This window comes from Colossoma macropomum, unplaced genomic scaffold (assembly GCF_904425465.1).
Source record: "Colossoma macropomum unplaced genomic scaffold, Colossoma_macropomum, whole genome shotgun sequence".
In the NCBI taxonomy this organism is placed as follows: Eukaryota; Metazoa; Chordata; class Actinopteri; order Characiformes; family Serrasalmidae; genus Colossoma; species Colossoma macropomum.
In genome coordinates this window covers 18,735,827-18,749,500 of record NW_023494803.1, presented here as the reverse complement: position 1 = coordinate 18,749,500, position 13,674 = coordinate 18,735,827, and the positions used below count along the sequence as shown (strand labels likewise).

The window sequence follows — 13,674 nt, the reverse complement described above, 5'->3', positions numbered from 1 at the left end:
GATATCGCTGTTGTCAGAACAAAACCTCATATATCTAAAATGATAACTTTACAGGAAAAGGAAAAAAACCTACTTTACTTTTAATGTAAGTCAATGGAACCAGGCTTTTTTCCAAGTCATTTTGGGCCGTTTCTGTTGGTCCATTCATCATGAGCAACAGGTATTTTCAAATTATGTCAAAAACTGAAAAATGTCAAAAAATGGAGATAAGAGGTTTTCTTCCGACAGCAGCGATATGTTGTGTTCTGGATGCTTGTATGCTGGTCAACCAGCATGACCACACCAGGTGACCAGCTAAACCAGCTAAACTAGACCAGCATGAAATGCATGCTGGTGTATGTTGTTTTTTCAGCAGGGTTCAGTATTCTAGCTAATTTTGAGCATAACTCAAAAGCACTAGCCAGTACAGGACGAGCAAACAAAGCTTTGAACAGCTGTACACACATAAAATCATAATGTTTTTCATATTTCTCATTATAACACAAAAAGCTTACCTAAATGCAGAAACACTGTGTTTCAGTAGAGACAATTCTCAAGGTTACAAACTGATTTTCAGATTTTGAGACAAATTTACTTCAATACAATGAGATCTAAGCACTCGCCATGTGGCCATGAGGGAAAGGGATGCAGTCTCACTTCCTGCTTTGATCTACGTTTGAGCTAATCTGGTAGAATGATCCATATATGTATGTGATATGACAGTACCATACAGTACCGCATGTCATTGTCTTTTGGAACACAGACGAATAGACTCTACACAAACAATTGGCAATTTGAAAACTAAAATGTTCAGAGGATTTCTGTTGGTGGTCTTACCTGGTTTTAAAAATTTCAAACTACTGCAGCTTTGGATTGCTCCTCCCCTCCGGCTTTACACGGTGGCCTTTGATTGTGAGTGCAAATGCTGTACAGTAATAACATAATGTTTTCAATACAATAATGAGAAATCAGAAAAATGAACGTTCAAAGCAGCGTATCAGAATTAACAAATGTGTATTGCCGATCCAGCACTTGGTTCCCTCTGAAGGTCTCTCATTTCATGTTATCCTTGGGAATTTCTGTGAATGGTCAAAACAAGACAGCTGGGTGCATCCTATCAGAGTGAAGTGGGTGGGGAAAGGGGAGGGGCTAATGATATGTGCACGCCCACACTTAAATGACTCGGCTTAAAGATTTTTGGGGTTCTGATTTTGTTACTGAAAATAAAATAAAATCGTGACCTCAGAATCAAAAATCATATTGAACCTGAAAGTGTTTGTATCGTTAAACCCTTTACACAAGATGACTTTGTGAGTTAGATGGGTTGAAGAATTTTGCTAGATAATGTGTAGTATAGAGTTTTTATTTGTTTATTTCAATGATTTTTCAAAGTTTTAAAGATTTTTTTGACATTTAAGTCAATTTGCTGGCAACCAATACAGCATATTAATAGATCTATTTTGCCTGATTTAAATTTTTTTCAATGCTTTGCATTCATTAATTCTTAATATAATGGAAAGCATTCATGCTGTTTGTTGAAAACAATATCTTACATTGACACCTGATTCAGTCTATCAAAGCTTCAGGAGCTCAAAATTAGTAATAAGTGAATATGATTTGATCTGCAATAAAACTGCAATCACCACATGCACAAACAAATTAGGAATCAGTTAGTTGTCCAGTATAGTTTCAGTCATTTAGTCAAACCCCTTTGTTGCAGTTTAATAATCATATTACAGTCAATTTTCCCTTGATATACAATAACAATGCGATTTTCACATTCATTTTTACAAGTTATTAGTGTTGCTTCCAAACATTTACCCTGTAGTGTCTGTAGATAGAATGACTTACAGTCCTAAAAAAATTACATAGTTATTGGCTGAGACTTTATTTCAAGGCAATTCCACCGATTTTTTTACATTTCTAAATAATTACGTGGGTAAGATGTAAACAGAGTCGTTCAGAGTGGTCTGATGTGAAATGCTCCAAGTTTAATGCCTCCAAAAGCTCCTTCTCAGAAAGCTGTTACATGAAATGGTTATGAATATGCTGCCTGATGCCTGAGACTTCGTTTTATGAAAGTGTTAAGACAAAGTTTTGGGCCAAAATGTATTTTATAAAAATATGCTTATGGTGGAGAGCTACACAAAGGCATTTCAAGGCCAAAATAGTCCCCAAAGACAGAAGACTAGTCATTTTGGATAGAGCATCATTTCACATCAAGCCACTTTGACAGACTTTGCTTACATCTTTATGATTGAATTAAAAACCAGTGGAATTCCCTTTTAAACATATGCAGGTTCTAAATATGGACCAGGGAATGTCAAGACTGCTTTGATTTTAATCTCTGACTGAAAGTAACTGCCAGATACTCAGTGGAAGTGAGAGGCTTCTCCATATGTGGGATTTTTTCTCCTTCATATCTAACTTTTTCCTTTGTCACCATGCACTCTTACATGACCAATAGGTGCACCAGAATGCAAACTAGAATGGTATGTTGATTACTATTTTTAGAATTAGTACCATAAGGAAATCTCATATATGGCAATATATGGGTTTCAAATATATGACACATTAGCATATGCGGATTTCCCTTATGTCCAACGTACATTAGTCAAATATGGACATACATGTGACATATATGTCAACTTATTTTCAAATATGGGGGATATAGGGTGTTTTCTGCCTTCTACTCAATGACCACTGGGATAGGCTCCAGCACCCCCCGTGGCCCAGAAGGATAAGCCGTGTGTGTGTGTGTGTGTATTTATTTGTAACACATATTTAACAATGTATGATAGAAAACATCGAATGAGTTAATTATAATTAGCGAGCAAAGTGGGTTTAGCCAAATTTAACACTTTAGCCATAAAATGACAAAAAGCCAACAAATTGACTAATTGTGGTTATTATAAATAGTTCCAGTTTTCTCTCCAGTAGGTGGAAAAATAAACTTGAACTAAAACTCAAACTGTAAATTTGATTGGTTCCCGTTAGGGTCAGTTCTTGTTTTTGAATGTGCAATGGAAAAACGGCCAATGTGGCTAGTGAATGGAAGCACTCGGCAGGTGTTTCTGATAAAGTGGATGGTGAATATATAGTATTAAGCACTGATATAAAACTTATACATAGAGTACATATGAAATGCCAGTGCACAAGGAGCAGAAGGGGATTATTACATAGAGCATTACTCACATTAGCACCTATTAGCACCTTCTACCTGCAAGGTTTCAGCAAAGCGACTTCCATCTGTATTTAAAGATCTTCCGCTTAATTCCTCCATTCACTCCATATAATTCCTCTATAAAACTGCTTACAAGGTTGACAAAGCGAGAAATTTGCAGAGGCCTTTCTGCCTCAGAGCCCTTTGCTCTTTTTAATGGAGCTTTTTGCTGCAGTATGTTATAAAATGGCTCCCAAGTCTCTTGACGCATAGCACATTATATCAACTGCACCTGGGTCCTGCTCTGACACCGTGAACTCACACAGAGCGCAGAGCTGCTCCTGTACTTCAGACAGCCTGTCGTCATTTCTGCTAGCGGTTTGGCTGAAAGTCATGTTTGGGAACACAAGGTTGTGTATGTTGGGGGAGGGTCTGTATGTGGCTGCACTTTTCAGCATCCCCCACTGGCCACATTTCTCTCTCTATTGCTTATTAGAATCTATAATGTAGCTTTGTCTTGGGTCTCTGAAGCTGAAAAGGCCCACTATGACACTGGGCCCTAACTTTTCCTGTTTAGTGTATCTTTTACCAGTAGTCTGTATGTTACACTATAAAGAATGTCTGTAATTTCTAGAATTATGTACTCTGTTCAAACCAATATCATACACTATATGGCCAAAAGTGTGTGGACACCCCTCCTAATAGTTGTTTCAGCCACACAGCCACACCCATTGCTAACAGGTGTATAAAATCAAGCACATAGCCATGCAATCTCCATAGACAAACATTGGCAGTAGAATTGGTCGTACTGATGAGCTCAGTGACTTAGCACTGTAACAAACATTGCACTGTTTTAGGGTGCCACCTTTAGCACATTTCTGTCCTGCCACTCAAGTATTACTGTAACAATACTGTAATAATACATCAAAGCATACAGTTTCATCAGCTTTACTGTAAAACAAGGCACCAGAAGTACTTTTAAGAAGGATCATTATCTTCACTGCTATTTCATTTAGTTTCTCAGATTCCATTATTTAAATGTTATAAGAGATAGCTAAGGTAATGTTATGTAACATTAGCCTAGCTAGTTAATGTGAGCTAGCAATAATAACAAGCTAGCTTACCTAGCACAGCATATACCAACATAAAATAAAGCGTCAGATATTCAAGTGAGTTTGTGTTTGGTCATATATGTCATTATGTAGCAGACTTTCATATAGAAACTTTCACTCTGCATGTATTTGTCTTTTATAAGCATCTGATCATTACTATACTATTTAGGCTTCATGGGACTTGCAGTGTCATGCTATTTGTTGGGTACAGCTCTAGTTTCAACACTTGTAAGCTTGTAAGACATGCATGTAAAATATTTTACTTTGTATATTGCAGTTTTTGATTGAACCCTTTAGTAAATCCTTCAACGTAAGCCTAACTGTGAATGTTAGTGGAGGCTGCTAGCTTTTGAAAGAAAAGCTGTTTGTATTTTTGAAAAGTAAATGAATTGATTCTTTTTTTGAATCTTTAAAAAGCATTTAAGACACAATTTAACAGCAATTTTAAAACTGCTATTTTTAACACTTTCATTTCCTAATATCTGTGTTCATCTATATTCAGAAATGAGGATATGATGATAGATATCCTATATATCAGGGGTGCACAACTCTAGTCCTGGAAGGCTGATGTCCAGCATGGTTTGGTAGTTTCCCTACTCAGACACTCCCACTAAACCTGGCAATTAACAGATGAGTTGACTGAGGTGTGTTTGAGCAGGTAAATCCCAAACTGCTGGACACTCCTGTAAAAATACAGTTTACTGCATTTATAAATACAGTACAATGTCATTATTGTAAATAAACATGATACAACAAGTACTGTAAACATTATTTACAGTAACTATAAGGTATAGGGATGTAACGATATGCAAATTTTTCTCTTGTCATTTTTGCATCACAATACTTTTTTTTTTTGGCAATTCCCCCAATTTTTGTTTTCCACTGTTGTCTCTAAAAACAACAGCGCTTGTAACAACTGGCACAAGTAGTTTTCTTAGAAGCCATAAATTAAATAAAAAGGATATGAACAAAAGTACAATATCTATGAAAATATAAACAAAAGTGTGTGGATTACATCTCAAAGATAAATGAACTGAGCATTACAAATTCATTTACAATCTGATCTTGTGTTTGTATATTCAGTGTGGCTGTTTCCATCTATGGAAAGAGTGTGAGAGGGGATTTTCTGACCTGGTTCAATCACTCCAAGCAAACTACAGAATCCACAACTGAATGGAGATGAACTCTACAGCCAAATAGAGTTGGACTCTACAACAGAATAGATGAACTCTACAGCCAAATAGAGTTGGACTCTACAACCGAATAGATGGACTCTACAGCCTAACAGAGATGGACTCTACAGATGAATAGAGGTGGAATCACTTAGCCAATACTTGAACCCTGTGGGGAGACGTAGCTGCTGAGACTACAGAGGTTTTTATCTTTCCTATGTTTTACTTATATTCTTGTCTAAAGCACACTGAGATTTTGAAACTAAAATACAGATAATTAACCTTTAATTATTAATTATTCCTACTATTAGTAATAGTAGGAACAATTAATATCTAATTACACCATGCTTTTGTTATCACCAACTTTTTAAGGGTTAAAATATGATGTGCGTCAAAACAGGGAGAACACTAAAATGTGCAGGGGAGTGCGACTCTAGGACCAGCGTGTTGGGAACCTTTGGCCTAGTAGAATAATCAACACGTCATCATCATTAGGCCAAATGTGAACAGAAGGGTAATGAGAGGAGACACACTGATGAGAATGTGCTGCTTCATCAGTGGCAACAATGTCCACAGGGACTGTACATCTCTCTGCCCAATACAGTACATCAGTTCAGACACACTCAGTGTCCTGATAAAGGTTCTGCGCTGGATCACTCTTGTGTCATTGTGTTTTGTCAGCAGTCTCTGTGCTGGGTTACCTGTTTTAACCATGCCAATGCCATTTCAACACACGCAGAACTGACAGAGCTCTGCAGACATCAGCAAATTGGAACCATCTGAATCGCTTCAAAGTGGTGGCTCTTGATTTCAATTGTCTTTCTTTGTCAGAGGGCAGATTGACAGACTGAATGAAAGAAGCCCCCTGAGACACCTTGTTTACAAGAAGCAGCTGTCTCCATGGTTACTGTATACCATACATAAGGGAAGAGTAAACCACGCAGGATGTTTTGACTGAATTATTTACTCTTATTTAAGAACGTGTACACACACATGCAGTCTTCATCCTTTTCTCTCTTCCTGTTTCTCTCCTTCTGTTCTCTCTCTCCCTTCTATTCTTTCTCTCCATCCCTTCTCTCTGTCTCTTTCTCTTCTCTCCCTCCCCAGTCTTTCTTTCTCTCTCCCTATTCTCTGTCTCCCTCTATTCTCTTTACCTGTTTGTCTCTCTTTCTAAACTCTCTCACCCTCTTCTATCTCCTTCTCTCTCATTCCTTCTCTCTTCTCTCTCCTTCTACTCTCCCTCTCTTCTCTCTCTCACCCTCTTTTCTTTCCTTCTCCTCTCCCTCTCTTCTCTTGCCTTCTATTTTCCCTCTCCCTCTCTTCTCTCAGTTGCTTTCCCTCTTCTTTCTCTCTTTCTTCTCTGTTTCTCTCCCTCTCTTCTTTCTCTTCTGTTTCTCTTTTCTTTTCTCTCTTCCTCTCCTGCTCTTCTCCCTCTGTCTGCCTGTTTGTCTCTCTCTCTCTCGTCTGTTCTCTCCTCCTATTTTCCCTCTCTCTTATCTCTGTTATTCTCTCTCTTCTCTCTCCCCCTCTTCTTTTTCTTTCTTCTGTTTCTTTTTTCTCCCTTCCTCTCCTGCTCTTCTTCCTTTGTTTGCCCCTGTCTGTCTGTCTGTCTCTCTCTCTTCATCTATTCTCTCCCTCTTTTCTCTCTCTCTTTCACTTCTCTCTTTCTTTTTCCTTCTCTCTCTGTCTGTCTCCATCTCTCTTTCTGTTTCTCACTCTGCCTCTCACTGTCTCTCCCTCTATCCTTCTCTTCTTTCTCTCCCTTTCCCTTTTGTCTCTGTTTCTTTCCCTCTGGTAATGTTTCTCTTTCTCTCTCTCTCTCTTTTCTCCTTCTCTCCCTCTCTATCTGTTTCTCTCTCTCTCTCCTGTGTATATCAGAGCGTATGATGAAGAGAGCTGTAAATAGAGCAGTAGCTGGATTGTGTAATGCACTTCTCTGTTCCTGTGTTTAACTTCACAGTACTCAATCGATAACCCTCCAAGCGCTAGAGAGAGTGAGAGAGAGAAAGAGAGAGAGAGAGAAATGACTAGAAATGACTCAGAAGATGAACGAGCTCTCAACACTGCGTCCTGATAGAGGCCCATAAACACTGCGCTCCATTACCACGCACACAGGGAGGTACAGGCCTACAGATCTGAGGGGGATGACCAAGAAAGGTCCAGTAATAACACTGCTTAAGAAAAGGAATCTATCTTGAACGCCCAAATTTAGACATTCTGTGTAATTCATGTGAATTAAAAGTCTCAGGCAAACGCCTTTCATCATTTATAGACACTTAGACACAGAGGAGGCAGCCTGTCTTAGGTTGGGTCATTTATATAGACTTTAGTGATAATATCTGAAGCCTGTCTTAACCCTTCACAAGGCCAGGCTGAGCTGGACAAAATGATCTTCAAATGCGGTGCCCCACACTTATTATATAACATTACATAACCCAAAAATGTTCACTTTTTCTCATCGTAAATATCTGCCCACTGTGTTTTTATCCAGTAGACTTTTCACTCATCTACAGCTTCACGTTCAAAGACCCTTTCCCTTCAGGTGACCTTGCTTTGGCTCTCTAAGTTCAGGTTGGAGCATTTCTTAATATGGAAGTCAAACAAATGCACTTGTAATACTTGTAAATAAAGTCCTTTCTCACAAAATATGGAAGTCATGTGTTTTATTTTCTTACAAGGGCATTTATTAGCCTTTGTGGTGATTATATATATATATATATGTACTCATTTTACATTATTCTTGTAAAAATTCTTGTATCTATGCAAGTTCAGAGCATGTGCCCTATATATTTATATATATATATAATATATGTACATGAGCAAATACACATCTGCTTTTACATTGGCATGAATATCTGCACATACCTGAGCGGAACTGAACACAGGCTCCTCTGATATAGGCCTCCTGATTAATTAGTACGGCTATAGGGACACAAACCCTCTTCCTTTCATATTTTACCACCCAGAAAAAAAAAAAACATCCGTGTCCTAAAGGAAAAAAAAACAGTAGTTCAACCTGCAGTTCATATTAGAAGCAGGCGGTTAGCTAATGCTCTTTAAGGATATGCAAGCACACTGACGAAACTGGACAGTTTAATGCTTCAGACAGGCCCGTGTGCCCTTACAGGCGCTTCCATTGCAGGTCTGAGTCTTAAGGCAAACCCAGTAAATGAGAGGTTACATTCTTGAGCGTTTTATGGTACAAACAGAGGAAGAGGCAGACACTATCCAAGGATTTGCTGTGTTGTCCACTGGGGCCCTATTTCCGTCCACTGCTTTCAAAGGTGGCCAAAGGCGCACAGTTGGTGTCCAATTGCATCCACTCAGATCATAAGGTGCCCACTGGTGTCCAGTAATGTCCATTAAGATCTAATGATGCCTATTGGTGTCCAACTTATGTCCAGTGGTGTCCAAAAGTGTCCACTAAGATCCAAAGGTGTCCTTAGTTGCCCACTGGGATCCAATGGCGTCCATCGGTGTCCAATGCACCACAGCCTAGAGCGTCTGCTCCTCATGCACCTCCTTTTTCCTCCTCCTCGCGCTCCTGTTCCTTTCTACACCCACTCTCTGTCACTCCTCTTCTCTATTCTCGAGCGCTGCTCCGTCCTGCGAGCCTCCGCTCCTGCTGCTGCTGCTGTTTGTGGCACCGTGAACGAGCGTCGAGCGCGCGCTCCAGCGCTCGCGGGCTCGCGCAGCATCCGAGCCGGTCGCGTTCAGGTTCCCGCTCCCGTTTCCGTCGTCGTTCGCGCTTGTGCTGTTGCCCAAGGGCGCCCAGGGGCTCGTGTTGTTGCCGTTGCCGCTGCCCATGTCCGCGTCCGTAGTGGCGTTAGGCGGAGCGGAGGTGCCCGGCTTCGCGCCCGACGACGGCGAGGTTGAGGCGGCCGTGGGCTTCCAGATGAGGCTGTAATACACGGCCAGGATGATGGCGGCCAGCGACACGGAGAGCACGTAGGCGAAGACGGTGGCCAGCCTCACCCACTTCTTGTTGGTCTTCGCGGCCATCTTGGCTTTCTTGTCCCCCGTGTAGGTGGCCGGCTTGCCCCGGTCAGCGCCCGGCGCGAAGTCCCTCTCGCGCATGTTGCCCCGCTTCTTGCCCCGATGCTCCGCCGCCCCGTCCGTCTTGACCGCTTTTGGTTGGCTTCTGTTTTAATTCGGTATTTTCTTCTCTCTCTCTCAGAGTCTCAGTCTTCAGGGCCTCCACCTCTTCTCTCCGCTCTAAACTCGTCTCTCCTCGTCCATCTCGCGCCTCAGAGATCCGTCATGGCCGTGTAGCTCCGCTTCTCGAGCTCCTCTCCGCTTCTCGATCCAGCTGTTTCCAGCTGAGGGTCAGCACAGCAGTGGCACTACAAACACATCCGACAACTGACACATCCACGTTTATAATAAAGGACGATGCTCGCGCGCTGACACACACACACATACAAAACACACACACACATACAAGCACACACACTGCTGTTAATGTTGTTCACCAGCTGGAGAGGCTTTGCTCAGCTAAAAATACAGCAGAGGGGGCGGGCGAGGGGCTCTTAAAGGGACGGCCAAGCTGCAGCCAATGAGCGTTCAGGGATGGAGAGGATACAGATACAGGGAGATGATGCTCAGGTGCTTAAAGGGCATGTGAGGTGTTTAGAGAGGGGTTTGGACACAGAAGCGTTGGTAGAGGTCGTTTTGAGGTGAGGAGTAAAGCTACAGTAGAGGATTTATGAGCATTTCAGTTAGTTCAGCTGGACGGACAGACTGTTTACTGTAGAAGAGAGAAGAAAATCATGGCTTTGTTTGTCTAAATGAGTCAAAATGAAGATGAAGATTGTCATCAGTACTGATCACTGGGCTGAGGGGTCAATTCAGCACCTTGGACAGCAACACCTACACACCTAAAAAAAGATGGTTCTTTAAAGGTTCTTTAGTAAAGGAAATGGTTCTATAGAACCATTTCATGCTTAAATAGTTCTTGAGATTGATGGAGAATGTGTTGTAAATGGTTCTACACAGCACTAAAAGGGGTTCCTCTTTTTTTTTTTTACAAGCCTTTTTATTATTATTTCTGCAATACAAAAAAAAGTGTGTGCAGGAAAAGTAAAAAAAAACCCCATACATTGTAACAGTAGCAGAACCCTTTTTGGTGCTATATGAAACCATTATCAAAAGAATCATATACAACACATTCTCCATCAATCTGAAGAACCATTTTACCATGTGATGAACCATTTAAGCATGAATTTGTACTGTACTGAAGTATATATTCAGTCAAAGTCAATAAGTATCTATATTTAAACATCCTCCAATATTTAAAAGTAAAAGGTACATATTTTAACAGATAACATTGAGTTACTACATCCTTTTTGGTTGTTTTATAGGCTCATATGCAATATTTATCTATATATATGGACACACATGTGGACTGTGTTGACTGAGGATTGAGGCATTTACAACACTGTAACAATTATGCAGCTTTAAAACTTATGAAAGTAAGTAAACTGGGTTAACTTGAAATTTTGAGTTCATTGAATTTAATAAGTTGACAAATGTAAAACCATAACTCTTGTGTTAACTTTATATTGGAAATTCAGTAAACTCAAAATTTCTCAAGTTAACCTGGTTTACTTAGTTTTTTTAAGTTTTATAGCTGCATAATTTTTTACAGTGAATGTTTACATTCTACATCAAACTATTACTTCCTACTAAAAAAGCAAGAAAAAACTTTTTCCATGATGTGAACCACATAACATTAAAGTAACTTTACTAATACACTCTTAAAAAAGATGGATCTTCAAGGGTTCTTTAGTAAAGAAAATGGTGCTATATAGAACCATAAACACTCAACAAACCCTTTTCATGACTAAAGGATTCTTTGCATCATTAAATGGTTCTTCAGCCTGATGGAGAATGTGTTGTATAAGTTTCTTATAGAACCTTTTTGAAAAGTGTTCTGTATAGCATCCAAAAAGCTCTTCTATTGTAATAATGTCAACGTTGTAGCAACAGAAGAACCCTTTTCAAAAAGGTTCTGTATTCAGAGGTGGGATGCTGAAGACCCCAGCCACTTTCCTGACATGCTTTGCTAATAACAGCTAATTACTGTTAAGTCTGACATTTGAAATTCTTTGATAAGAAGCTTGACCTGTATCTCCCAGAGTGAACCAAAAAACTGCACTACTCTTGAAATGTTCTGCTGAATAATTTATCACTTCTAAATATGTCATGAATATTTAATAGCTGTTGTATTCAACTGTAACCACATAATGTACAAGATGCATTTGAATCATTTTTCATGTTTATTTAATGATGTGCAGGCACAATAGCCTACTAAGCATGCATAGAAATGGTTGAAGCCCCTTCTTTCACATATTTTAACCTTCCTCCCAAAAAGAAAATCTTCTGTATCCTTGTAGAAACGATCCTGCCGCTACATAAGCCAATATATGTGCCCCGATAGTTTTACTGAACTGATTACATTGATAGTATGTTTTGTAACAGAGACTGGCAAATTTCAATCATTCACAAAAAGAGTTCTTTACTGGCCTGTGCTGGGTTTCCCAGATCAACATCATCCTTAAATGGTTGAGTGAGCATCACACTGCACACTCTCTCTACCTGTTGAGATGATCTTAACATTAATATGCTTTTGGGAAACTGGGCCCTGAAAGATAAAGCTGTATTGCATTTTCAGCTTTTGTTTTCTCTCAGTAAACTGTGGCTACGTTTACACAGCAGGTAAAAGTGGCCCAAATCCGATCTTTTTCCTTAAATGTGACACAGATGTGTCATCTGTGTGGCTGTGTGAACAACAAAAAACGCATTGAATCTGACATTTTCAATTCCGATTTGAGACGCTTTCATATGCGGTACTGAAATCCGATACGTATCCGATCTGCGGCAATGCGATTCAGTCTGAACGGCCAGATCGGAATTCATGCGACTTTTACGTCAGTTCAACTCGACATTCGTCATAATTTCGCGCTGCTGAGACTCATAAACATTTAGTCTGATGTTTCTGTACCAAAACATTAGAAGAGACTCATCAAACCGCACCGTGTTTAAACGGAACGGCCGAACGCGGCCGGAGGAGCCCGAGGCTGCAGCGTCAGAGAACAGTTTAAAGAATCCGAGGACACGAACCAAAGAAGCGGCCGTGCCCTTGTTCGGCGAACTCGAACACGTTGTGGGTGATGAGTCCAGCTGTCAACCACTGGAACGTTATACTCGCCCCTGTGATGCTGGCGAAGACGAAACTGAAAGCTGCGGGAGCGACTGGCGTTCGCCGGCCGTCATGACTGTTTACCTCTGGACGAGCCGCCAGGTGAAGCACTTTTGCGCGTGTGGGTCGGTTTAGGAGCGTGATCTGTTCAGACTAATGTCGCATACAGATCACATTTAAAAGATAATGTGAACAGCCAAACAAAAAATCGGATTTGGTGAGAAAATCAGATTTGGGCCACTTTTACCTGCTGTGTAAATGTAGCCTATGAGTCAAACTGAAAGAAGACCACCTACCACCATTCACTGTAACCAAAAAGATTTTAAAGTTGAGTCAATCAGATGCAGATTCAATCAGTAAATAATATTATTCTTATTATTGTTTATGATGTGTATATTGTCGTTATTGGTAGAAAACCTTGTATCTCCAAAACTGTCACTGAATTGGGTTTAGTGAGAATTTTTTGGACGTTGTCATATATCATTATGTATTAAACTCACACACACAAATAAATTGTCAGTCTCGATGTTCAGCAAAATCAATATTATAATAGTGAAAATATGATGACAATAGTAGATAATTCACTTACATCCTTGCGAGACACTTTTTTTTGCCAGCTTTTGACTGAGTTCTCTTTGAATACTCTGTTAAAACACTCACAAAAATCAGATTCATCAGAACAACCAATGTTATAAAACGTTCTTCTGCACATTGAGTGCAATTACACATTTCCACCAGAGAGGTCAGATCCCCAGATCTTACATAGTGTAGCTTTAAATGTAAATTAAATGTGAAAATATTTAATTCAGAGCAAATTTGGATTATTTCTACTGGTCCATTCATCATCACACACTGTAAATGGCAGCAGGCAAATAAATTAAAATTGTCAAATTATAAAAATAAATAAATAAATAAATAAACATACAAGGTTTTGTCCCAACAGTGACTATTTGGGTAAAACCCCCCTTTGTTTTCAGAACAGCTTAAATTCTGCATGGGTTTAGCAAGACGCTGGAAACATTTCTGAGAGATGTTGGTCCATGTTGA

General features: G+C 39.8%; 1 protein-coding gene across 1 annotated transcript; it reads right to left on the bottom strand.

Annotated features, from left to right (window-relative positions):
• Window positions 1-7,200: 7,200 nt before the first annotated feature.
• Window positions 7,201-9,906, bottom strand: LOC118824163 (putative transmembrane protein INAFM2). The gene has a single exon (XM_036594131.1). It carries the CDS (start codon window positions 9,501-9,503, stop codon window positions 8,997-8,999), a length of 507 nt encoding a protein of 168 aa, XP_036450024.1. The 5' UTR covers window positions 9,504-9,906; the 3' UTR covers window positions 7,201-8,996.
• Between the last annotated feature and the right edge of the window lie 3,768 nt (window positions 9,907-13,674).

What these genes read in the sequence shown, in the direction of transcription:
- LOC118824163 (XM_036594131.1), bottom strand. Translation starts at nt 9,503, where the DNA reads ATGCGCGAGAGGGACTTCGCGCCGGGCGCTGACCGGGGCAAGCCGGCC.